This window comes from Suricata suricatta, chromosome 11 (genome assembly GCF_006229205.1).
Source record: "Suricata suricatta isolate VVHF042 chromosome 11, meerkat_22Aug2017_6uvM2_HiC, whole genome shotgun sequence".
In the NCBI taxonomy this organism is placed as follows: Eukaryota; Metazoa; Chordata; class Mammalia; order Carnivora; family Herpestidae; genus Suricata; species Suricata suricatta.
In genome coordinates, this window is record NC_043710.1 from 52,471,030 (window position 1) to 52,498,213 (window position 27,184).

Below are 27,184 nucleotides of genomic sequence, written 5' to 3' on the forward strand. Positions count from 1 at the left end.
TCTCTGGAGAACCAGCTGCGGGGCAGTCTGTAGCCTTCCTGACCTCTCAGCTGCTGGCCTGACCTGTCCCTCTGGCCCCCTTTATCCCGTGTCCTTTGAAGTCCGGTTCAGGAGTGTCTTCCTCCCAGCAGTCCACCTCCTCCCAGCAGTCCACTGCTGCCTGCGAGGAGCTCTTTCTTCCTCTGAAGACACGCCTGTGCATGGTTACCTCAACTCTCACTATTTTTCTTTGCTCAGAGCTAATTAACAGGAGCTGATTATTGCTTGCAAGTAGCCCAGAGATCCAATGGTCTTGCTAAGAAATTTGTTCCATGACTGCTGGTGACATGTCCCACTTTCCTGTGAGCAATTTTCACATTGATGGATTTGTTACACACCTTCTGACACATGCCCGTTCTGACCTGTAGTCCCTCTTTCCAGGAGTCACGGTGACAGTCTTCCTGGGCGCCTATGCTTTACTCCTGGAGAGGGTCCATTTCTGCCCAGATGCTGAGTGTCTCCCCAGGGTCCAAAAGAAGGCCCAACGCATAGGATGGAATAGATATATTTATTTATTCATTTAAATAATTAATTCATAGGAACTAAAGTTGCTGTTGTAAAAAAAAATGTGCAGTGAATATGCATTCAACATGCAGTAAATGGTAAATACATATAAGAACTTCCGGTCTAGCTAGGGAGAGATTGTAAGCAACCAAATAACTGATCCGTACACAAGAAGGTGACTAATATTACTGGGGAACAGTTTTTAAGTGTCGAATGTAGTGACCTGGTAAAGGCCTTGCAAATGTAAGTTCTTTTCATGAAGGCCCCATTGTGAGGAGATCTTTGAGGAGAATCTGAAGAATGTAAGAGATTTAAAGGCTTTAGCATGGGTTTCCTCCTGAGATTGCAAGGAGGCCAGTGTGGGCTGGGGTGGAGAATGCAGGGAAAGGAGAAGAAGGTCACCTTGGGGAAGAGGCAGGAGAAGGTGTCTAAGGTGGCCTTACCCAGAGCAGAAGGATGACCCACAGATGCTGGATGGCATGCATTTGAACAAAAGGGTGACAGGACTGGTGTCTGCTTTGAGGGGCACTCTAGTCAGTGACATAAGAACAGCAATGACAGCACACTGCAGAAGGGCAAGCTGTGATAGTTTCCAGGAGAGCCATTTCTGAGAATCCAGGCAGGAGATGCAGGTGGCTCCTGCCAAGATGGTGGCGGTGGAAAGGTTGATACTAACTTGAAGAAAACACTCCTAGCAACTTCTTTTTTTTTCTTTTTAATTTTTAAGTGTTCCATTTTATTTTTGAGAGACAGAGAGAGAGAGCACGACTGAGGGAGGGGCAGAGGGGGACACACACACACACACACACACACACACACACACACGCAGAATCTGAAGTAGGCTCCATGCTCCGAGTTGACAGCACACAGCCTAATGCAGGGATTGAACTCACAAACTGTGAGATCATGACCTGAACCAAAGTTGGAAGCTTAACTGACTGAGCCACCCAAACACCCTTATTTTTTTAAGTTTATTTGTTTATTTTGAGAAATTGTGAGCAGGGGAAGAACAGAGAGAGAGCAGGAGAGTCCCAAGCAAGTTTTGTGCTGTCAGCACAGAGCCCGAAGCAGGGCTCAATTTCATGAACCTTGAGATCATGATCTGAGACAAAATCAGGAGTCAGATGCCCAGCCAGTGGAGCCAACCAAGTGCCAAACCATATAGGCATTTTAAAAACAGTAGAAGATATGTTTTCCATCAACAGGGCATTCATATAGATGACTTCTCTCTAAAATATATTTTTCCTCTTTCTCATTCCATATCCTTTCTTACACCTTTTAGGACAACCTTTGCTTATTCAAGGGGCCATATCTCTGATATTTTCCTATTTGGGAAATTATTAGTTCCCCCAAACCATGCCTTCTGGGTGGTAGCATTTATCACACCTTCCAGACCTCTGAAAGAGGATCCGGAAGGATTGTATGCACCCCAAATCTACTTACTGGGTGAAATCATCTTCATAAGCTACTTCATTCAATTTACACATTTCAATAAAGAAAGTACTCTGATTTCTCAAGGACTTTGGTATAAAGAATAAATAGGTCATTGGTTTACAAATTGTAACTGGTTCTAAAATTGTTAGTAGTAAAATGCCTTTCCTATCCATGGTCCTTGCTGTTTCTGTGAGTGTCTCCAGGAGTGAATATGAAGGAATGAGGGGTTCTGAATGGGACAGGTATATTTGGAGGTAAGCACTTCTGTGGAAACCATAGCTGTGGTTCCTACTGGAGAACAGGGAATTAATGAAACAAAAAGACAGAGTGCTGATAAGAAAAAAAAGTTCTAATCACCTATGTAGAAATGAGGAGGTTCTTTATATATTCATCAAAGGTTATGTTCCTGTGTTCTAGGTACTAGGGATATGGCAGTGAACAAAAACAAGTGTTGGATCTATGTGCAGATGACATTTTAGAAGTAGTATACTTAAGGAAAAGATATTATATAGTGATAATAAGAAAAAGATGGCAAATGTACAACAGATAATATACATTGGTAATTGTGCTGTAGATAAAGTAATCATGTTAGGTCCTTCTGATATGATATTTAAAGAAGGTGCTGAATGAACTATTAAGAGGAAGTCATGCAAATATCATGGGGGAGGTCGGTTCCAGGCTGAAAGAAAAACAAATGCAGAAGCCGGAAGCATTAGCAGCTTGCCGGGGCTACTGAATTTCATTTCTGCTTTATTTTTCCCCTCTTTTTTTTTGTCCTTCAATATTTTAGTCTTGGCTCACCCTTAATATCTGCACAACTAGAATCTTTTGTTCATGCCATTCTTCCCTTCTCCCCTTTCAGTCTGCCCAGCCATCCAGGAGTCTTTTAAGCAAAAGCCTCAGGAGCAAGGACAGGAAGAAGCCAGGAGAGACATATGGCTTTAAAAATCTTGAACATAGAAGACGAGGTGTCCTGTCCCCTCTGCCTGGAGCTTTTGACAGAATCCCTGAGTCTAGACTGTGGCCACAGCTTCTGTCAAGCCTGCATCACTGCGAACACCAAGGAGGCAGAGATCAGCCTGGAAGGGGGAAGCAGCTGTCCTGTATGTAGTGCCAGATACTCACTTGGAAGCCTAAGGCCTAATCAGCATCTGGCTAACATAGTGGAGAAAATCAGAGAGGTCAAGTTGAGCCCAGAGGAGCTGAAGAGAGACCTCTGTGAGCGCCATGAAGAGAAACTCCGGCTCTTCTGTAAGGAAGACCGGAAGATCATTTGTTGGCTTTGTGAGCGGTCTCAGGAGCACCGTGGCCACCACACGTTCCTCATGGAGGAAGTCGTCAAGGAATGTCAGGTAGGCCCCAGGATGGAGGGGAGAGTTAGAAGATGGTCCTTGCTGGGAAATGTCACCTTTTCATCCTTCTTTACTGACTTTGGCACCAAGGAATTAAGATCTGTAATCTCTTTCCACATATCTCTCTCACACTATGCTTAGCTTCCAATGCTTGCAGAACATTTCTGCGTATTCCTTACACTTACATAAATAAGCCTAGAGTCTACAGGCTTGACCCTTGGCCACGAGTGAGAGATTTTTCCTTTTTTCCCTTTTGTGACATGGATGGGAAATTCCTTTCACAAGCTTGGCTCTCATTGTTCCCCTCAGTGGGATGGTTGCTATTCAACACTGTGCATAGGATGTAGAGAGAGTGTCAGTAAGAGTATAGGGTGTTTCTTGCCACAGCACAGTCAATCTTTTATGAAAAGAGAGTTGGGCTATGTGTGGTGAGGAATGGTGACTTCTGTCACCCAGGAACAAAGGATATATTCTCCTTAGCTTTTTCTCCCATATCATAGATTCTAATCACAATTTCTGTAACCTGGTCTCTTCTGAGATCAGCCTGATTCTTCCCCATTTATTCTCTGCTGAGAAAACTCATAGATTGACTCTGATATGACTCTTTTCTCATAGGAGAAGCTCCAGGCTGCTCTGGAGAGGTTGAGGAAGGAGCAGGAGAAAGCTGAGAAGCTGGAAGCTGACATCAGAGAAGAGAGAATTTCCTGGAAGGTATGAGGAGACTCTTTCTGAGGGGTTTTTGACAAAAGAATCTTGGCAGGACCTCCAGATAACAAGAAAGACCCTTCATCTTTGTTCCCTGACATAGAATGCATCTGGAAGCTATCGATTAGTTCTCCTTTTTGTCCTGTCTCTGTTGCAGTTGAGGGCTGGAAAGTGGACATGTTGTAGGTACACACAGGTATTTGGAAGTGAGCATAAAGACAGACTCTTTGGCAAGGAAGGATGGAGAATTCTGTCTTCAATTCCTCTTTTCCAATAAGGCTCTGACACTTGCATTGAAAGACACTGGGCAAAGGCCCAAGATTTTCCCTAAGGATTAAACTTGGGAGCATGGTAATGCAGGGAGGTGTGAGTGTCCAGTACAGCTATCTCAAACTAAACCTCATTGAGTTTTTGTTTTTTTTTAAGTAGACTTCATGCACAGCATGAAGTTCAATGTGGGGCTTGACCTCACAACCCTGAAATCAAGAGTCAGACACTTAACCGAGTGAGCTGCCCAGGTGCCCCTAAACCTCACTTAGGTTTTACATTTCATCCCAGGGTTGGCCTAGATAAGACAGCCTGAGACCTGTTTTGGTATGTACGAAAGGGAACATAATAGGAAAAATACCCAGCTTTCTCAAACTTTGCCCCTGTGCCTTTATTCCCTGTTGGTTAAAACTCAATGAAAAAACATTTCTTTTACTGGTTTCTAATCCCTTCCACAGTAGGCTTTCAGGCTAATAGACTCTTTACGTCTCTTGTTTGTCCATCCTTATAGTACCAGATCCTGGCAGAGAAACAAAGGATACAAACAGAGTTTATTTGGCTTAAAATCATCCTGGACAATGAAGAACAGAGAGAACTGCAAATGTTGGAAGAAGAGGAAAAGAGAATACTGGGTAACTTGGCTGAGGCTGAAGCTGATCTGGCTCAGCAGAACCAGTTGGTGAAAGAGCTTATCTCAGATTTGGAGCTTCGCAGTGAATGGCCAGCAGTGGACCTGCTGCAGGTAAGAAGAATCCCTCCATCTGGAACTCTTCAAACACAGTCTAGGTTATCTTTGTTTCTGTGTCCTTGGGTTCTACTCCTGGTGTTGACATGAAAAGATTCCTTTGGTCTTCTGGAGCCCTTCTCCATTGAAGGCTTCATGGGCAGTTGAATATTAACATTCCCGGGGAGTATCCTACTTTATTATTGTATGAAGTCAGGGAATACATTTGACCTTGGAGAGAAGATCTATGATATCCAGCCATATTCTCTAGGCCCCTATTACCTTTGATCTAGTGTTGAACATTTGTCAAGTTTTTTTCATTTATCTTAGCCACAGGCAAATACATGCATTTTCAGGTTTAAAAAATGTATCTTTTTTTACATTAAAAAATGTGTATTTATTATCACAAACTCCTCTTGTTAGATTTTGCTTGACTTCCTGTGTATCTTCTTGCCTTTTTTTGCTGAATTTCCAAACATTTCTTTTGTTTTATTGATATTAAGCAAAAGGATAATTAATTGGTTTTCATGTGTTGGCTCATTTCCTTTGTTCTGATGCTTGCGTATTAGGGTTTTTTTGGTTGTTTCTTTGTTTTTGTTTTTGCTTTGTATCAGAATTACCTAGAGTGCTACAAAAAAAACCCTTAACTTCTCGGGCCCATTGTAGTGAGATAGGTTTTGCATTTTTTATCAGGTTCTCTAAGTGATACCAAACAAATTTTGGGTTTTTTTTTTGTTGTTTGTTTGTTGTTGTTGTTGTTGTTGTTTGTTTGTTTGTTTAAATACCAAAAAAATTTTGGTGAAAACTGCAATGGGTCTTTTTGATAAATTGGGCTGAGGAAATAGAATATCCACATGCAAAAAAATGAAATTGGACTTCTACTTCACACTATATACAAAAATTAACTCAAAGCAGATCAACAATCTAAATGTATGGGCCAAAATTATAAGACTCTCAGAAGAAAACACAGGTATAAATCCTTGTGATTTTGCTCTAGGCAATAGCTTCACAGATATGGCACCCAAAATAGAAGCAACCAAAGATAAAATAAATTGGAGTCCATCAAATTTAAAAACTGTTGTGCTTTAAAGGACACCATGTAGAAAGTGAAAAAAATAAAGCATTTATATTGGAAAGAAGTAAAACTATTTCTATCTGCAGAATACATAGTTTATATATAGCAAAGCTCTGCTCCATACACTGCCTATAGGTAACCTCTTCCACTTCTTAAACTTCAGCTCACATGCAGGTGCTGCTGATCTCAAACTTTATATAATCTATCTAATCACTGCCTATTGTCTATAATCATGTATTCAGAATTAATACATTACACAATGAAGAAGAAATAGGTACTAGAATCTCAGAATATCTAAAATATAACCTACTATTCATCAACTGTTTTCTTTTTTATGACCACTTTGCAAATATGGTACCAATATTCTCTCAGTCCCTGTCGCAAACCCTAAACCACCCTAGCAAGCCAGGCCATTCCACATCCTTAACTTCTTTCAACTAATCTGCATTTCCACATCATCACCACTATGGATTTATTTGTTTTCAACAATATATACCAATATACTTGGCCTTACCCTTAAAGGGTATGGAGCAGAGCTTTGCTATATATAAACTATGTATTCTGCAGATAGAAATAGTTTTACTTCTTTCCAATATAAATGCTTTTTATTTCTTTTTATTGGCTAACTGCCTTGACTAAAACCTCTAATACCATAGTGCTTTTTCTTTTTACTGTTTAAAATATATTTTTTAACTTATTTTGAGAGTGGGGAAGGGACTGAGAGAGAATCCCACGCTGTCAGCATAGAGCCTGATGTGGGGCTCAATCCCATGCACTGTGAGATCCTGACTTGACCTGAAGTCAAGAATCAGATGCTCAGCTGACTGAGCCACCCAGGCGTCCCTCTAGTACTGCTTTAAAAGAAGTAGTAGGAGTAGACATTCTTGTATTATATCAAATTTCAGGTAAAAAGCATTCAGTTCTTTTCATTTAGTATGAGTTTTTCATAGACTCCCTTTATCAGGCTGAGGAAGTTTACCCACTGTTTCTAGTGGGCTGTTACTATTCATTTTTTGGTTTGTTTTTTTGATGAAGGGATGTTGAGTTTTGTCAAGTGTTTTTTTTCCTTTGTGTCTATTCATATGACCTTTACTTTTATTCTATTAATATAATGAATTACATTAATTGTTTTTCTTATGTGAAACCAACTTTGCATTTCTGGGATAAATCCTACCTGGCCATGGTGTATATATAATCTTCCATATTTTGTTGGATTTAGTTTTTAGTATTTTGTTGAAGTTTACATCTATACTCATAAGAAATACTGGCCTGTGGTTCACTTTTATTCTGATGTTGGTCTCATTTTAGTATCAGAGTAGTACTGGGCTCATAGAAGGAGATGGGAATTATTCCCTCCTTTTCTATTTTTTGGAAGAATTTGTGAAGTTTTTAAAATTATTTAAACCTTTATCAGAATTTACCATTGAAACCATTTGGGCCTGACTTCTTTGCAGGAAGTTCTTCATTTCCAGTCTCATCACTACATGCTTTAGGTCTGTTCAGATTTTCTATTTCTTGAATCAGTACTGGTAGTTTCGGTGCTTTTAGGAATTTTGTCTGTTTCATCTAGATTATCTAAGTTGTTGACATACAATTGTTCATAGCCTTTATATTCTTATTAATTTTTGTAAAAGTCAGTTGTAAAGCCTTCCCTTTCATTCCTGATTTTCATAATTTCTCTTTTTTCATGGTGTGTCTGCATAAAAACATGTCAATTTTGTTGATATTTTTAAATAGGTCACTTTTGATTTTTTTGATTTTCTCTAGTGTTTTTCTATTCTTTCTTTCATTAATCCTGCTTTACTCTTTATACTCCTTGACTCATGTTTTCTCTCTTCTTCCTAGGACATGAGTGGAATCATGAAATGGTGCGTATGGGTGACCAGGAGTGGTACTTTTGTTATGAAGAAAGGTTTGTAGCCATAAGCGTAATCTGGTGTTTAATCAGAATGAAAAGTCTTCCCAATCAGGGACATTTGAATGTAGTATTATTTTAAATGGCTGGTCATAGACAAGGATTTAAGTGTTCCTTATGAATTGAGAATAGACAAGATTCTATGCTAGTGCATTCAGTGGCTGGAGTTCACAGAGGTAGGGCCAGTAAGGGTAATAAGGATCAGGGATTTCACTATCAGAGTCCTGTGACTTCACTTTGTCCTTGCTCTTCTTCCTGTATTCCATAGGTGCTTGTCCTATCACATGGAGGGCTTCATAAACCCTGAAATGGTTATAAGGGCAGCTCCTTTATAGTTACTTTGCTTACATGGGAATATAAAAGATTAGGTCATTTGGGGTGCTTGGGTGGCTCAGTTGGTTGAGTGTCTGACTTCGGCTCAAGTCATGATCTCACTGTTCGTGGGTTTGAGTCCTGCATTAGCCTCTGTGCTGACAGCTCAGAACCTGGAGCCTGCTTCAGATTTTGTGTCTCTGTCTCTCTCTGCTCCCTGCCTCTACCCACCCCCACTCATGCTCTGTTTGTCTCTCTCTTACAAAAATAAATATTTTTTTAATGTTTTTAAATAAAAGATTAGGTTATTTTACAAGGTTCTCTTTAGATTTCCAAAAACAAACATGAGCCTCAGAGTTAGTGACTTTGACCTTGGTAGTATAATTAATTTTAGAAGCTTATATGGGAAAGTGTATTTCTTGTGGCTTAGGTTGCCAATCCACCTGACAGCATTAATTCCTTAAAAACACCTGAAATACTAACCACTTGGAGTTTGGTGGTCATAACTTCTCCTTTGCCAAGTAACTTTTTTCCAGAACCTCTGAAATCTCCATTGTTACTTGTGAGTCATACCACTGGGGTTCAGGCTTTGGACTAGGGCAGAAGTTCACAGCCTTTCAAAAAGAGACCTTTGGATCTCACATCACAGGTGGGATCCGCAGCCTCGCTACTGATCTACCTAGGAACACACATCCATGGCCTCGCCAATGAAAGATCTGCCAACTTGACTTCTTCACATATTGCATACTTGTTTTACAGGTAGCTAAGGCTTTTTCTATACATTATTTTCATCAAATTTTCTATTATGTCCATGAGGTATCAAAAAAAGTGTTAATTATTCCATTTTTAGAAGAAGAAACTGTTTGAGGTGAAGACCTTCCCAAGGCCATACTGATGCCAAATGGGAAGGGAGACATATGCACATTTCTTCTGGCTTCAGCATCAGTATTCTCCCTTCTTCCCGGGTCAGGCTTCTGAGGGAGGAAGTTTTAAGCACATCAGTAGCATTGGAAGGAGAGAGGAAGGCAGTTGTATTGTTAGGATACAAGGTAAGAGATATAGGAACAACATTTTTTTTTGTCATGCCTAGGAGTGAGATCTGGACACTAAGAAAGCCACAAACTGTTTCAAAAAAACTGAAGAGTTCATTCCGTGCTCCAGATCTGAGGGCAATGCTGCGCATGCATAGAGGTGAGGAGAGGTGAGGGCAGGAGGGTGAGTATGGGAGCCCTGTGGTGTCAGGGACTAAACTGGGGAGCTGGTACAGTTTCAAAGAGAGGATAGCATGGAGGAGACTATTCAGAGAAGGAGGGATATTGTTAAGGGGGATGCAGTTATATCTAAGGGGGAATAGCTAGTTGTCTAGTTCATTGTTTCATTTACCAGTTTATAGTCTCCCAGGGCTCCCCTCTGCTGGCCTACTGTGGAGAAGAGACAGGTGCTTAATCATTTGCTTCTATTAACATCATGAATCTCTTATCATTTCAGAGTTAACACATGTCCAGTGCTACTGGGGTAAGACGAAGTTACTAGTTCTTCAAATCCTTCTGTTCTGATCTCCTTTCAGAAATTTGTGATTTCAGGGCACTTGGGTAGCTCAGTCAATTAAGTGTCCAACTCTTAATCTCAGCTCAGGTCTTGATCTCAGGGTTGTGAGTTCATCTCCCATATGGAGCTATGTGCTGGGGGGGAAGCTTACTTAAATTTTGTGTGTGTGTGTGTGATTTCAGAGATCTCATGATCTGAGCCCCATGTGTTTATATATATTATATATACATATATAATATACATTTCTCTATATATTTTAGTGCACAGATATGAAATACATTTCTCCAGTGTTTTGCCCCTCCCCCAATCCATAATACAAGCTCTACCTGGTCACTTCCCATGGTCCTTCTTTACCAGATAAACCTGTCCCAAATATCTCACCTGGTTTTATAATTTTTTTTCCCTACAGTGGACATCACACTGAATCCAATCAACCTAAGTATAAACCTTGTCCTTTCAGAAGATCAGAGACAAGTAATGTCCATGCCAATTTGGCCTGTTAAATATTATAATTACGGTATCTTAGGCTCTCAGTATTTCTCTTCAGGGAAACACTACTGGGAAATAGATGTGTCCAAGAAAACTGCTTGGATCCTAGGGGTATACTGTAGAACACATTTCTGTGATAGAAAGTGTGGTGTTGGACGAGGCACAAATCATCGACACCTTTTCTCCAGATACAAACCTCAATTTGGTTACTGGGTTATTGGGTTACAGAATAAATTTGAGTATACAGCCTTTGAGGAGACTTCTACGTCTGATCCCAAGGTCTTGACTCTTTCCATGGCTGTTCCTCCCTTTCGTGTTGGGGTTTTCCTAGACTATGAAGCAGGCATTGTCTCATTTTTCAATGTCACAAACCACGGATCACTCATCTACAAATTTTCTAAATGTTGCTTTTCTCGGACTGCTTATCCATATTTCAATCCTTTGAATTGTCCAGGCCCCATGACCCTGTGCCCACCGAGCTCCTGAACCTTCTTAGTCTCTCACCCACTTCTGTGTAGCACCCTTTCTCCTGGGCTTGTCTACACCCGAGCTTATCTGCTGCCTTTTGGATACCTCTTCCTTCCTTTCTCCTTCTTTTATTCTAGAATGTCTTTGTGCAGTGATTTTCTGTGTGTATTAAAACATGCGCTTTTTACCCTTTTCTCATTTAATTCAACTACTTTTGTTGAATTTTAGTAGTTCTGTGGTTTAAGCCTATGTCAGTACCTTGATTTTTTTTTTCACAGATTATTGAGGCTTTATTTTTTTCATATTGGATAACTTGCATTAATCTGCTTTTAAATTCACTTAGTCTTCCTTTTGTGATCCTGAATTTCTCTTAAGCCAGTCCTAGATTATTTTTTGAGTGATTGTAGCCTTTAGTTTTAGTATTTCAATGAACAAAACTATTTTTATTTGTCTTTTGACATTTACTATTTGCTCATGATTATAAGCATATTTTCTTTCATAACCTTGACCTTAGATTTGGTAGCTGTGCAAAGTCCTTGTCTTTTTTTGTTGTAAATCCTTGTAAATATGACATCTGGATTATCTTGGAGTTCATCTCCAGTGATTGCTTTTGCTCTTGAGTATGGACCATGTTTTCTAGTTTCTTTGCATGTTAAACAATTTTAACGTATCTAAAATTCCCCCAGGGGAATTGTAAATTAAGTGTAAAGACTCTGGATTCTGCTAATTGTTCTGAAGAACATTTTTTTTCTTCAGGCAGTTAACTTGTTTGAACTCAAATTCGAAATTCTCCCCTGCATTTTGTAGCAGGTGAAATCTCTGGTCAGTTTTTTGATCTGTCTCAGACGTGCAGTTCTGATTGTTGCTGAATGTACAATTTGGGATTTCTTTCTCTGGATCTCTCTTTTACAGACATTCTTTTACCATTTTTCAGCTGCAGGGATAGCTCCAAATCATTCTTCTTGCACTTCAAGCTAATAAGTCTGTAGCTGCTGGGTTTTAACTGTCTTACTACCAGTTGAGGTTTGCTTTCAAATAAAAAGCCACAAAACCAGGAAACTTCTCCAATAGTATTCCCTACTACCTGTTGTCGATTACACTGTAGATTCCAAATGTTTTGTTACTCCTTAGTGCCTTCATGTTTTTTGTTTTGCTTTTACAATTGTTCAAGGTTCATAGTGTTGATGTATAGGTACTGAGTACTGTTTTGTTAGAGTAAATACTTATATTTTTGGAAATAGAACAAGTTTTGCTTACCCCGGATATCCTAAGATATCAGTTCAATTGTTGAATTTTAGTATTTTTTTGGTATGCAAACTGCTAGATTTTGTTGAAAGTGGTTATATCATTTTGCATTCCCACTTACTTCCGAAAGGGAACAATGATAGGATGGTTAATGCAGACATAGATGTGTTTTTAGGTATATTTGGTTAAAACTGGAGGGGATTGGAGAGCTCAGAGTCTCCTGTGTGATGAGTGCAGCGTAGTGGTATTGATTGCAGTGTTAAAAAGAAATAAGCTTCCTTACCCAAAGACCTCTTCCTATCTAGTACTTCTTTCTTTGCCAATCCTTCCACAGATCCAACATCCATTGTTTTACTCCTCTTCCTCTAAATCTCTGAAATGACACCTTATCCACGGTCAGTATCTTGGGATTCTCTTATGAAACATTAGCTTTGCAGCTGAGAGAAATTGGTGGGGAAATCAGGTCCTGTCACGATACTTGGGCAAGCAGAACACCTGAATTTACTATGCTTCTCTCACCAGAGCAGAGTATGTGGGTATGTTCCACATTCCAGCTTATTATCTTCTGAGTTACTGGGAAAAAGGAATCTTTATTAGGGGGTCCCTATTTCCTCTCCACTCATTACATCTCCTGCTTGGAGAGGAATCTAATGAAATATCTTACTCTTTGGCCCATGGATTTTTAATACTTTCTCATTTGAGAAAATTTTAGGGTAAATAAAGCAAGGCTTAAAATGTGTCATTGGAGACAGTTAAAACACCAATCCAAGTAAACCGAGGGAAGAAAGCAGGAAATATGAAAAATTAATTAAGATTTGTCAAATGTGGAAACAACCCGAGAGTCCATAGATGGATGAATGAATGGATAAAGAAGATGTGAGATAATATATGCAGTGGAATACTACTCGGCCATAAAAAGGAATAAAATCTTGCCATTCAGCAACACAGATGGGCCTTGAGGGTGTAATGCTAAGTAAATTGAGACAGAGAAGGACGAATACCATATGATTTCACTTATGTGTGTAATCTGAAAACAAGCAAATAAAACAAAATTCATAGACACAGAGATCAGATTGGTGGTTGTTAGAGGTGGGGGTTGGGGGTATGCAAAATGGGTGAAGGGGATGGAGAGGTAAACACTTCCAGTTATAAAATAACTCATGGGGATGTAACATACAGCCTAATGATTACAGCAAATAATACTGTTTACAAATTTGAAAGTTGCTATAAAAGGAAATCTTAAAAGTTCTCATCACAGAAAAAATTTTTTTTCTTGATTCCCTATAGTGATATATAGAAATTTGATTTATTGTAGTGAACATTTCACATTATGTACAAATGTTGAATCCTTATATTGTACACCTAAACTAGTGTAATGTATGTCAATTACACTTCAATAAAAAATGATCTTGGGGGAACCTCACATATGTTATCGGTACCAGAATAACTGAACTGTATGGTGTGATAGAAACTATGTTCGTAAGAACAGTGGACTAGAAACATGATTTATCATCAAGATGTTTCATTCAATTAAAAATATTTTTACAATGTTATATATGTGTGTCTATCTACTCTTTATATGAAATGACTTTTAATAAGTCTGAGGCAATAAGCAACAAAATAAGGAAAGTCCCTACCTGACCTCCTGAAACTTGAACTTGGGGGTACAGTGTGAGGTGGGGGTGGATATTGCCACTGATAATATCAGCAATAACACTAGGTTTCCTGCTGCATTTCTCTCTGTTGCCTTGCACTTCTGCATATTCAATTGCTTTTTAATTTTTTAATGTTTATTTATTTTTGATAGAGCACGAGCAGGGGAGGGACAGAGAGGGAGACACAGAATCCGAAGCAGGCTTCAGGCTCTGAGCTGTCAGCACAAAGCTTGATGTGGGGCTCAAACTCAGGGACCATGAGATGGTGACCTGAGCTGAAATCTGATGCTTAACCGACTGAGCCACCCAGGCACTCCTAATTTGTTAATGTTTATTTTATTTTGAGAGACAGAGAGACAGAGCGTAAGTGCGGCAGAGAGAGGAAGACATAGAATCAGAAGCAGGCTCAGGCCCCGAGCCATCAGCCCAAAGCCCAATGCCTGATTCAAGCCCATGAGCTGTGAGATCATGACTGGAGCCAAAGTTGGGCAGTCAACTGACTGAGCCACCCAGGTGCCTCTGCATATTCATTTTATATAGTGACTGAGTCCTCACCTCCAGGAGTAACCCTTGTTTTAGCAAGGACTTCCAGAGAAATTCAAGTAAAGGAAGCCCTAGATAAAGAGCTTATCGTGTCTCTGTGCGCTGTGGCCCAGGACCCTGGACCAGTTCTGCACTGAGCACAGCAGAAGAGAGAGCTAGGCCTGGCTTTGCTCAGAGATGAAAAAGACACTTTGAGGAAGACAATAGGGGAAAGTCTGAAAGTTCTTTGAAGCTTAACACCTGTTGGTATGAAGTATGTAAGATTTTTGCAGAACTCACCACACTCCTAGCCCCCTGTCCCAGGGTTTGGGAACCTTAATGGTTTGACAGTTGCTTCTTGGGTGTTTTCTAGTCTTACAAGTTTTCCAAATTCAAACTCCGGGATCTACAGCAGTTCACAGACACACAGTCACTAACTTTGCTCATCCTTCTCCTTGAGCCATTTCTGCCACGCCGAAACCAAGCCACCTGGTAGATCAGCCCAGAGGAGCACGTAGGAGGGATTTCCATAAGGGGTTTCCTTTTTTTTTTTTTTAACTTTTATTTATTTTTGAAAGACAGAGAGAGAGAGAGAGAGATCATGAGCAAGGGAGGGGCAGAGATAGAGGGACACACAGAACCGGAGGCAGGCTTCAGGCTCTGAGCTGTCAGCACAGAGCCCGATGCGGGGCTCGAACCCATGAACTGTGAGATCGTGACCTGAGCCGAAGTCTGAAGCTTAACCAACTGAGCCACCCAGGTGCCCCCATAAGGGACTTCCTGACAACTGTTAATAAAACAAATGAGGTGCTTGCTTGGTGTTAATAATATGACCAGACATCAGAAGAAGGGGCATGCTAACAAGATCCTAAGACCCATGAGAAAAGAGAGTAGGAAAGTTTGTTTAACTACTTCCTTTCCTGTGAATGACAGCTGCATTCCAGACTGATGCATTCAAGACTGCAGACCTTCTCAAAACTTCTTTTATTTTCTTTCTTTCTTTTTTTTTACAGTGACTTCCTCTTTTCTGACCAGATCTTTGGAGGTTAAAGTTGACTTTTTAAACATTGTTAGGGGCATCTGGGTGGCTCAGTCAGTTAAACATCCGACTTCCGTTCGGTCATGATCTTGTGGTTCTTGAGTTTGAACCCTGTGTCAGGCTCTGTGCTGACAGCTAGCTCAGAGCCTGAAGCCTGTCTTTGGATTCTGTGTCTCCCTCTCTGACCCTCCCCTGATCAAGCTCTCTCTCTCTCTCTCTCTCTCTCTCTCTCTCTCTCTCAAATAAGCATTAAAAAAATTTTTTTTAGTTTTTAAACATTATCATTTTTACAACATCCTCCTTGTATGGTTGGCTCTTCTATATCACCTTTTGGCATGCATCCTTTGACACTGCACAGCTCACCCGTTTCATTATCATTGTCATTACGATACTCTACCTGTGCCACTTGACACAGAATTTTAGAGTTGTTAGTCAGGGTTCTCCAGAGAAACAAAACCAGTATGAAGGAGATTTATTATGAGGAACTGACTCATGGTTATGGAGGCTGAGAAGGTCCAGGATGTGATGTCTGCAAAGTGGAGACCCAGGAATGCTGGTGGTGTAATTCAGTCTGAGACCAAAGGCTTGAGAACTGGGGTGGGTAATGGTGTGAATTCCAGTCCAACGACAAGAGAGGACCTATATCCCAGCTCAAGCAGCCAGTCAGGCAACAAAAGGGATGAATCCCTTTTCCTTCTCAGGCCCCCAACTAATTAAATGCTGTCCATCAACACTGGGGAAAATAATCTAGTTGAGTCCACAGATTTGAATGCTAATCTTATCTAGAAACAACCGCTTCCCAGACAGACCCAGAAATGTTTAATCTGGGCACCTTGTGGCCATCAAGTTGAAACACAGCATTAACGTTAACAATTTTCCTGCTTCGTTTTTGTTCTGCTAGGATTATAGAGATTATATGCTGAATAGTACTAGATGCCATGCCCAACAGGACACTTCAAACGGCTGGATCTTCCCAGCCGCTTTAGAAAAAGTGTCATTTGGGGCCTTATTGAATCCAAATTCTGAAGGTCAGCCTCGCTGTGCTACCTCTCCGTGACAGTCCCTGACTGACCACCTGAGTTAATTCCAGATTTGCATGGTCCTGCCTTCTCACACGCCGATGAGGACACACAGGCCAGATTCGCGGACCTCAGCACCTGAACACCGATCAGCAGAGAGTTGGGCCATATGCTTGCCCCAGGCCAGCCTCAAGTGTGGGTCCTAGCTGGAAAAAAAAGGAATTTTATTCCCTCCTGACGGCTCATCTGTAGGGGGGAAAGAGGCAAGGCGGATGTTGTGTGTGAAATTACACTGCTCGGGAAAGCCTCCTTCTCTGAAGGTCGCGATACCTCCTTGTTAAGGAACGGGGGCACCTTGCAGGCGAGCAATACAGGCCCATCTGGCCCGGACTCTTGAGTCTGGTCGTCCCGGGGAGGGGGGGGGGGTTCTGTGTCGAGGCCTCCCATTGGTCGGTGGCGTCTCTCCTCCGGTCCAGCCTTCTCCAATAATTCAGCTTTCGTTTTCTCTTTGCTCTTCCGAGCCTCCGCGGAGATCTGCGCCTGATTTGGGGACAGAATCCTGACTACATCTTCTTCAGGGAGATACGACTTCTCCCCTGGTGTCGGAAGGGGTGTAGAGTAGTTTGCAGAGGGCAGCAGTGAGAACTGATATTTGGGGTGAGTTTAACGTGTGCTCTCGAAGCTGCTGTGAAGGGCGGGGCCCCAACGCCGGGCTTGCAGGCTTCCTGCTGAGTGCCGGGTGGGGGTGCAGGTAGGGGAGTGGGGGGCGGGGAGCGCCGGCTGGGGGAGGGGCAGGCCTCAAAGAAGGGAGGTGTGTAGACAGGAGGAGCTCTGTTCTTTCATGGGCGGGACCTTCATTTCTCCAGGCTGAGTCTATGCTGGCGATTCTCCTTCCTGTTCCCTAAGTGTGAGCCGCCCCTTGCTGAGGACAAGCCAGAATCCTCCATTTCTCGGAGGTAGAAAGTTCCTTCTCCTACAGCAAGAGCAAAGGCAGATGGATCTTTGAATCCTAACATTTTAATACCTATCACCTGACAGTGTGTCACCCAACAGCATGACTCTAGCTAAATGCTCCTCACCCTCCCCTGTCTGTGCCTAGGAGCTTGGTGGGGTGATAACTGGCAAGCCCTGCAGCCTTCATCTGTGAACTCAGGGAGGTCCTTGAGAATCACTAACGTTACTCATCCCTCCGCTGAGTCACCTCTGCCTCCCGGAAACTGGTTGCCTGAGAGACCAGGAGCAAGGGGAGCATTTTCCAGACGTGGTGTCTTTTCTAAGTTAAAGAAAATGAGTTTCATTGGTCTTAATAATGTATAAAGATGTCAGAAGAAGTATATTGACAAAATCCTGAGACCCAGGAGGGAAGGAAGTTTACAGCAGGGGAGCCTCTGTTTACTCCACCTCCTCCTGATAGGCGGTAGAGTTGTGATCCCCTTACTCAGGTGTGTGGAGGACACCGGACACTGGGCAGATCTCTTTTCTCACCCTGCCTTCCCTTCATCTGACCAAGGGTCACTTTATCAAAGTTGACTTTGGAGATTATTACCTCTGCTACATATTCTCTGTGGCCCTCTTGGTCACTGGTCAGTGACTGGTCCCTGTCTTCTGAACTCAAACAGTTACACCTCTATCATGCCAATGATCATGGGGTTTTAGAATTGATTTGTTTACTTTTCTGCTTCCCTTTTCATTTTGCTAGTTTTATAAGGAGCTTATATTAAATACTATTAGATGACTACCTGGTAAATAAAACATAGCACAATTTCCTTTTCCCATTCTGTTGAAGAAAAGTGACTCTTTCCCATGTAACATCAGTTGCTCGTGGCTTTATTATACTTAGAAAAACAGTTTTGTTGACTCGCAAAAGAATCAAAATTTGTATATACTTTTATTGGTTGGACTTTTACATAGTTATTGTCTTTTTATGGCTCTTTTGCTTGTCCTTGGCTGTCACCTCTGGAACATTTTGAGTTTGTATTCTCATGAGCTCAGATGTATGGAGAAAACCCGCGGGGAGGGTCCTGATGCCTATGGCAGACTGCTGACCTGGAAGCTGCGTCAGGCAGATACCATTCATGTTCCATATCTATCTCCTGGATTGCCATGGAGCCCTTAGGTCACTGCTAAAGTCATGGGGGGCTCATCCTCCATTGTGGGAAGTCTAATCCCTTTGCCCATTCTTCCTCCCATGTCAGTGGTGACAGCAGCTGCTTTGTCATTGGCTCCTTGTAGCCCCACTGTGAAAATAAACCCCACAGTCCTGCAGCAGAATGCATGCCCAACTGCTTCCTCCTGTAGAAGGCTCCTGATGCTTCTCTGCATTGGTGGATCTTGAATGGGATGAGAAATCATTGGAGGCCTGACCCCATGTTAATAACATAGCTTGGATAGATATTATCATGTAATATGGGTAGATTTTATCATATAATAAGTACCTATTATATAATATCTACTTCTGATAAAATACGTACCTCTGGTCTTGCTACTCGTCAGAGCCTCATCTGACCCATGGTTTCTCTAGCTGGGGGCTTACTTCATATGGTCTTTGAACTATTTTCAGTATCTGTACCATTCTGGATTATCTTTGCAGTGTATGTCAGGCTTATTCTCATCAGGCTCCCTTTATGCATGAGGAACGTGGCATGAGTGGACAGTTTTCATAGATTTAGATTTATCTCTATGCTGCCTTTATAGCTTTTCCCTTGTGTGAAGCAAAGGGAAACCTTATTGGTTGTCACATACTGGAGATCTTTCTTGTACATCAAACCTTGGCAACCATCAAAACCTTAATCTATACTGAGATCTTCCCTTTCTTTGTTTTTTGTCACACACCCCTATTTGCCTGGAGCTCCAGACAGAACCCCTCAATCTAGACTGTGGCCACAGGGCCATGTTGAGTTCAGGTCGGAGAACGAGCGTCATTCCACCAGGAGTAGTTGTGGTGACTGACCACCCGCAGGAGTTCCACTTTGGACCACCATTTCCATCCATGCAACCTGATAAGACATAACCTGCCAGGTTCGTTTAGCTTAGCTGGGGACTAGAGAACAGGAGACACAGTTTGCTGGTGTGCTGCTTCCAGCGAGCTGTCTGCGATGGCCCTTGCAGTGACACCAGAGCTATTTTATCCCTGGCGTCTCAGCTTCTTAAGAAACCAAACGAGATGGATGTGGGTGAGCCTACCGTACACAAGCCTAGTGCTACGAAGGCTGATTACCCGATGAAATCCCATGAGTACAGCTTCCAGGGGCTTAACCAAGACCGATTTGGCCCCAAGAGTCACAATCCCCATGTGAAAAGTGAGTCTCTGCCTTCCACCCGGCATTTAAGGTCTGTATAAAGTCTTCCTAGTCTAAATGCACTTTACACATCAAGCCATTTTTTACTGTCAGGATTGTGGACTTGCAAGGCTGCTGACCTGCCAACCTGCCACTCTATTGTAACCTGGCAGGTTTTCCTGGAAAACAAACAAGAAATTACCTGCTAGAAGAGTAACCCAATGTTACCTTTACCCGAAGGAAGATCTCAAGCCTGCTGTTAACCCTTTGCTCCCAACTCCCAGCCCTATCCTTTTACCTCATCTTATGTCTCTCTTATCTGCTGCCCTCCATTTCCTTCATCACCTTGTTCCTCGAGCTGTCATCATCCTGCTCTGAGCAGCTGTGCATGCATCCTAACTGACCTTCCCTGTTCCACACTGGAGCCACCTAACCTGTCACCTGAGTGCCGAGCTAGTTATGTCCCCAGTCATCTCTGATGAGAAAATGCTGATAATTTCTCCCTGCTATTGGAAAAGATTCTCTAAATGTTTGATTACCTACTTTGGGGAGTGTTATATTTGATGGTCCCTGAAGGCTCATGTGATGTCAAAGGCCTAGCAGTTTTCTGCACACCAGCCACACTAGCATTTTATAACTCATACAAGGTGACAGGTCTTCTGTGACTTGATCACTTCCTCTACCCAGTTCATTGTGTCCTCAGATCATATCCCATCTTTCCTTCATTTTCTTCAGCTTTCAGTTGAGCCCTTCTGTTTTCAAGTTGGAATTCTGGATAAGCTGTTGTTTTCTCAACAGCAGGTACATCTTTCTAGTAATGTTTTCCACATTTTGTGCACGCAGTGTGTGAGTGTGTGTGTGTGTGTGTGTGTGTGTGTGTGTAATCTATTATTTAATTTATTATTTCTTTCCAGGTGAATGCCAAGTGCATAGTAGTTTAAACCCTCTGTTTTTTAAAATTTTAATTCCAATATAGTTAACATATAGTGTTATATTAGTTTCAGGTGTACAATATAGTGATTCAACACTTTATACAACACACTGCTCATCACAGCAAGTGCGCTACTTAATCCTTATTGCCTGTTTAACCCATCCCTCCCACCCTCTGGGAACCATCAGTTTGTTTTCTATAGTTAAGAGTCTGTTTCTTGATCTCCATCTCTTTCTCTCTCTCTCTCTCTCTCCTTGCTCATTTGGGTTTAAAACTTCTATTTAGACTTATTTTGGTGTTTATGGGTATTAGTCAATTTGCTAGCATTTAATTCGTCATTAATGATAATTAATTGAATAATCTTGCCCAATATTTTGAGACTTCTTTCTCAAGACTGACATTTCATTCATGTTTCTGTTTTTTTCAGGTATCTGAAAATATGATCCTATGAGTTTATACCATCTCCCTCCCCACTGTCCACATACATACACACTTTAGGCTCCTGTTAACATCCTTGCCATATTTCCTGGCCACACTGAATTCTCACTGGTTTCAAACACTAGACTTCCCAGAACCTCTCAGCTGGTCTGGATCACTTCATTCCCACAGTTTCCATTGTTCTCCTGGAAGTTACCTTTGTTTGCCTTTGATTAGCTCAATGGGGTAGGAGACAGACCTCTGTAGGAGGGCTTTGAACATATTAAGTTGATCCCAATGCTCTCTTGGAGATAAATGATCTTTGTAAGTGACTTACTATCTCTGTTCACACATCTGATGAAGGGTTTGCTTTTACCATGTACACAAAGACATTGTCCTATATTATGTTGTGATAATAGGAGAAATCAGTGCAAACGTATAGCAAGTGATGGCAATGGTTACACTGTCAGTAAGTTAGAGCAGTCTTTTTTGATAAGAGAGCAGGTGAGTTAAGAGTTTACTGAAGTATAAGAGTGAGTCACCGATGCCAGGGACAGTATCCATGCTGAGTGAAAAACCCAAAGGCATATGTGGATGGGTGCTTTTTCCAGTGAGGGTGTGTTTTGGGGATGGCCAAGAAAAAGCAGGATAGATGGTAGGCCACACAAGGGTCTTGGTAGAAGGGGCTTCAGGTCATCGTTTTGTTTAGTAAAAGGAAAGGAAAATAACAGTCATCGTGGGTAAAGATGAGATTTGTTATGTCACCTGAACCATGAATAATGCATTTGAAATTATTAAGAGAAGTCCTTTTTACCAGGTCCCCAAGATCCTTTCTTTGTTTCTCCACCTTTCCTTTCTTTTCCTTTGCTATTATGATTTTGGCCTATCTTTGATTTCTGCCCAGTTAGTATAATTTTATTTCTACCTTTCTAATTCTGCCCCTTTTTAACTTCCCAGTCGTGCAGGGATCTGTGAGCAAGGAGAGCCACAGAAGTCAGGACAGGGAGCAGCTGTGATGGCTTTTGAACTGCTGACGTGCTTGCGAGAGGAGGTAACCTGCCCCATCTGCCTGGACCTCCTGACAGAGCCCCTGAGCCTAGACTGTGGCCACAGCTTCTGCCAGGCCTGCATCACTGCAAAGACCAAGGAGTCTGTGACAAGCCAAGGAGGGGAGAGCACTTGCCCTGTGTGCCGAATCAGTTACTGCACTGGGGAGCTGCGGCCTAACTGGCATGTGGCCAACATAGTGGAGCGGCTCAGAAAGGTCAAGGTGAGCCCCAAGGAGGGGCAAAAGATAAATCTCTGTGAACGCCATGAAGAGAAACTCTTGCTCTTCTGTAAGACGGATAGGAAGGTCATTTGCTGGCTTTGCGAGCGGTCCCAGGAGCACCGTGGTCACCACACGGTCCTCGTGGAGGAGGTGGCCCATGAGTTCCAGGTAAGAGGCCAGGATGGAGGAAGTACAGGGCAGAAAACAGGACTTGATGAGCAATCTCCACTTTGCATTCAGCTTTAATTCCCTCGTCACCATAGACCTGAGGCCTGTGCCCAAGCCTGTGGTGTCTTGTCTTTCTATTCTCACCCTCCAAGACCTGAAGGACAGTTTTTTTGTTTGTTTTTGCTTTTTGCCTGAAGAACATGTTTAGCCATTCGATTCAATTACAACATTTTTGTAAACCTACAGCACAGATTTGGCCAAAAGTAGATACTTTTGTACCTTGCACTGGACGATGGAGATTTCGTGCTGGAGAGAGGCTCTCATGACCCCATGTAACAGGAGGATAGATTGAGACGTGATCTCTTTCCTGGCTGCAGGATTCGGCTTGTTCTTCTAGTGCAGTGTCAGTCCTCTTATGACAAAGGGATGGTGATGTCCATCACCTGAGTCTTAAAGAACACATTCGCCACCTCCAGTTTTCTTCCAAGTCCTAGATTCTAACTGCTTTTTTCACTGGTTCTGTAAATGCTAGTCTCTTTGGAAATCAGCCTGATTCCCTCCCTTCCCCCTCTGCATTTATCCTCTGTGCTGATGCTGAGAAATCTTATAGCTCAACTGTGGTGTGATTCCTGTCTCACAGGAGAAGCTCCAGGCAGCTCTGTGGAAGCTGAAGAATGACCAGCAGGAAGCTAGGATGTTGGAAGCTGTTATCGGAGAAGAGAGAACTTCCTGGAAGGTAGGAGGAGATACTTCGTGAGGGAGTTTGACAAAAATCTGGACAGGACCTTGGGTGTTAGTGACAAAGAGCTACCTTCCTTTTTGTTCTCTGATCGTTGATGTGTCCAAAAGTCATGTGATTGGTCCTCTTCTTTATCTTTTCCCTGATAAGGCTTGGGGCTAAAAAGTGAGCCCGTTACAAATGAATACAGATGTTTAGAAGAAGGTGTTCATGTAGAAGATGGCTAGTGAATTCTGTGTCACATTCCTGTGGTGATTTTTGAGTCTTTGACCTGTCTAGGCGATGACATTTAGCAATGACCCATGCTTCTGTCCACATTGTTCAACTTTTAGCCAAGGGCAAAGGGTGGGGGTCAAGAATAATATGAGGAGACTTGGTTGTCCTGGACAGCTGTGTGAGAGCTGAACTACACCCAGGGGCCCCATTTGGGCTCAGTGTTGGCCTCAACAATGCAAGCTTGTGAAGCCATTTTTTTTTTGGAATGTGATGGAGAAAAGATGAGAGGAAAGTCAGCTTTCCTAAGAATTGCTCCCTGCCTTCTAATTCATTTCCCTGTGAGAACTTTCCAAAGAAAAGTAGTTCTCTTTCTGGCGCCTAGTCCTTGCCTGATAACCCGAGTACCCCTCTCTCTTTCTCACTCCCGAAGAAACAAATGCAAACTGAAAGACAAAGTATCCAAGCACAGTTTAAAAAACTCAAGGACATCCTGGAGTGTGAGGAGCTGAGGGAGCTGCAGAATTTGGAAAGCGAGGAGAAGGCTGTTCTTGGTAGGCTGGCTGAAGCGGAGGATGAACTGGCCCAGCAGAGTCAGCTGGCGACAGACCTCATCTTGGATCTGGAATGTCGGCTGCAGGGGTCAACAATGGACATGCTGCAGGTGAGACTCCGGAGGAACCGCCAGCGTCTGAGACTTGAGAAAAATGAAGACCAAGTTTCCCTCCTTCCCATGTTGCTTTGCTCTTCCTGGGGGTGACTCTAAGATTCCTTTGGCCCTGCAGAGTACCCCTTTCCTGCAGCTCTGTCAGAGCTGATAGGAATAAATAACAAGGGACAACTGCATATTTATGTATCCAGTGCAGGGCAGACATCTGACTGTGGAGAGAATTTGCTTTGTATCCAGGGATAGTCTATGGGCCCCTGTTATCCGTGATCTAGTGCTAAGGACGTATCTGGAACCTCTTCCTGATTCAGCTAGATCACAGACAAATGAATTTCACATCCTAAGACTTATTTCCCTCATAGAATAAACTAAGATTTTTTTTCCCTCTTTTTCTATTTTCTGAAAAACCAACAAAAATTGTGTTGGACTAGTCCATTAGTCCATACTATTAGGACTAGTATTAGTAAATTGTGGAAGACTAGTATTATTTATTCTTAAAATTGTCAATAGAATTCACCAGTGAAGCCATCTCATCCTGGGCTTTTCTTTTTTGAAGGGTTTAAAAAAATGCCTTAGGTTTATTTGCATTTCTTGCAGTTTTTGAGTCAGTTTTGTAATACATTTTTCTTAGGGATCAGTCCACTCTAAGTTGCCTGATATGTAGACATAAAGACAGTCATAATAATCTCTTATAATTCCGCTGGCTTCTACAACACACATAGTAATGTCCCCTCTTTTATTCCTGATTTTGGTGGTGTGCTTTCTTCTTTTCTTTTCTTGGTCAGCTTAGTTGTCTTTGGTCATTTTTATTGATTTCCTTCAAGAATCAACTATTATTCCATTAATTTTATTTTTTTTAACCTTTCTGTGTCATTTGTGTCTGCCTTTATCTTCATTGTTTTCTTTGTGTGTGTGTGTGTGTGTGTGTGTGTATGCATGCATGGATGTGAGTGTGTGTGCTTTCGTTTGCCATTCTTTTTCTAGTTTCTTAAAGTAGAAACTTTGATTACTTATTTGAGACCATCTTTCCTGATATAGTATTTAATGATATAAATGCATTGCTTTAGGGGCACCTGGGTAGCTCGGTCGGTTAAGCATTTAAAATCCACTCTGACCATGATCTCTTGGCTTAGTTCAAGCCCTGCATCCGGCTCTCTGCTGTCAACACAGAGCCCGATTCTGATCCTCTGTCTCTCTCCCAGAATTCAAACCAAGGTCAAGGTTGTTGCTAAGCTTTTTCAAGTACAATGACAGTGTATAGCTATACTTCAGGAAGAAATACCATATCTAAATTTAGTTTAACAAGCTCGTTTTCTGAACTGAGAGTTAGAGGAAATATCCTTGTGTTTCTCTATCCCTGTCTTTTGCCTTAATCATCTTTTCAAAATACAGCTGCTCAGGATAGATCATTGGCCAAGATTTCACTCTTACCTATTGGTTTCATGGGCTATTTTCTTTAAATTAATCATACACATTAAAGTGACTTATTTTAGAATTTTTATGAGTTTAGAGAACTAGCTATGAGAGTCATAGTTGCATTTTTGTATAAACTACCGTCACTCTGAAAATAACATGGTTCCTACAAATTCAATAGCTACAACCAACTCAATAGTTGTGGTTGACAGGCTCTATTTAGATGTTTCAATGAAGATTTTAGTTTATAAAAGTTAGAATTGTAGTCTGAGGGTTGAAGAAGGCCCCATCTAAAACTTTGATAGTAAATCCTTAGTCTTTCTGCCCTTAAGAACCAGAGGACAGAATTGACGACAGCCTAAGTCACTACAAAGTGGGAGGAATTTCAGAAAAGAGAAGGCAAGAGGGGATAGCCCAACATTTTGTGTATGAAATTTGCCAAAACATTGGCTGATTCTGAGACTATACATGATCTAAAGTTAAAGCATCCAGTTAAAAGCAAAAAAACCCTGAACTTTGATATGAACTGTCACACCAAAGGCAATGTTTGCAGTTTAAATACAACCACATTAAGTGCACACTAAAACTAAAGTCAAGACTCTACAGAGTACTACAAGAGCATGCTAGGCCTCCATAGTATCACAGTAACCCAGTTCATTATATATTCCAGGAAAATGTTACTCATTCTCAAGAGAAAACACTATAGGGAAGCTGGGTGGCTCAGTCAGTTAAGCAGCTGACTTTGGCTCAGGTCATGATCTCAGGGTTCAAGGGTTTGAGCCCTGCGTCAGGCCCTGTGCTGACAGCTCAGAGCCGGAGCCTGCTTTGGATTCTGTGTGTCCCTACCTCTCTGCCCTTCCCCCACTCATGCTCTGGGTCTCTGAAGAACAAGTAAACATTTGTTTTAAAAAACGAAAACACAATAAATGGATATCAACAATGAGATTATCTAGATGTTGGAATTAGCAGACAAGAATTTAAGCAACTTTTAATTACTGAACTCAACAATATAAATGAAATGATGGCCCTAATGAATAAATAGATGGGAAATCTCATCAGAGAAACAATAACATACAAAAGAATCAAATAGAAATTCTGGAACTGCAAATATAAACGTCTGAAATTTAAAAAATTCACTGATTGTGTTTCATAGCAGAAAGGAGATAAAAGGTAAAAAGAATCAGTAAATTTCAAAATAGATCAATAAATATAGACTAGTATAGACATGTATTTTTTCCTTCCTTTCTCTCTCCCTTCCTTCCTTCCTTCCTGTCTGTCTGTCTTTCTTTCTTTCTTTCTTTCTTTCTTTCTTTCTTTCTTTCTTTCTTTCTTTCTTTCTTTCGTTTGGCTTCTTAAGGTTTTACTTAAATTCCAGTTAGTTAACATACAGTGTTATATTAGTTTCAGGTGTACCATATGGTGATTCAACAACTTCACACATCACCCGGTGCTCCTCACAAGGGTGCTCCTTAATCCCCATCACCTATTTAACCCTTACTCCCACCCCATCCCCTCTGGTAACCATCATTTTGTTCTCTATAATTTAAAGAGTCTGCTTCTTGATTTTTCTCTCTTTGTCTTTTGTTCATTTGTTTTGTTTCTTAAATTCCACATGAGTGAAATCAGATGTTATTTGTCTTTCTCTGACTGACTTATTTTGCTTTGAATTATACTCTCCACCTCCACCCATGTCATTGTAAATGGCAAAACTTTATTCTTTTTTATGGCTGAATAATTCTTTATTCATTCATCAATCATTAGATGCTTAGGCTTCTT

The 27,184-nt window shown here is 41.5% G+C and overlaps 2 protein-coding genes across 3 annotated transcripts in view; both read left to right on the top strand.

The window, feature by feature from the left end:
• LOC115306140 (tripartite motif-containing protein 34-like) overlaps positions 1–16,682 on the top strand; it is a 17,275-nt gene extending 593 nt beyond the window's left edge. The window contains exons 2-8 of one of the 2 annotated variants that reach the window (XM_029956378.1): positions 2,840–3,329; positions 3,945–4,040; positions 4,813–5,043; positions 7,946–7,968; positions 9,418–9,518; positions 9,816–9,842; positions 16,384–16,682. In XM_029956378.1, the coding sequence (XP_029812238.1) occupies positions 2,913–3,329; positions 3,945–4,040; positions 4,813–5,043; positions 7,946–7,968; positions 9,418–9,518; positions 9,816–9,842; positions 16,384–16,454 (966 nt within the window). In that variant the 5' untranslated portion in view covers positions 2,840–2,912 and the 3' untranslated portion in view covers positions 16,455–16,682. Of the gene's footprint in view, positions 1–2,839; positions 3,330–3,944; positions 4,041–4,812; positions 5,044–7,945; positions 7,969–9,417; positions 9,519–9,815; positions 9,843–10,284; positions 11,887–16,383 lie in introns of those variants that run through there. The other variant, XM_029956377.1, reaches the window with a different exon arrangement.
• Positions 16,683–16,769: 87 nt separating this feature from the next.
• The window catches only part of LOC115306141 (tripartite motif-containing protein 34-like), an 18,498-nt gene continuing 8,083 nt past the window's right edge, over positions 16,770–27,184 (top strand). The window contains exons 1-4 of the mRNA XM_029956379.1: positions 16,770–16,969; positions 21,896–22,376; positions 23,017–23,112; positions 23,762–23,992. Coding sequence (XP_029812239.1) covers positions 21,954–22,376; positions 23,017–23,112; positions 23,762–23,992 — 750 coding nt within the window. The 5' untranslated portion in view covers positions 16,770–16,969; positions 21,896–21,953. The remainder of the gene's footprint in view (positions 16,970–21,895; positions 22,377–23,016; positions 23,113–23,761; positions 23,993–27,184) is intronic.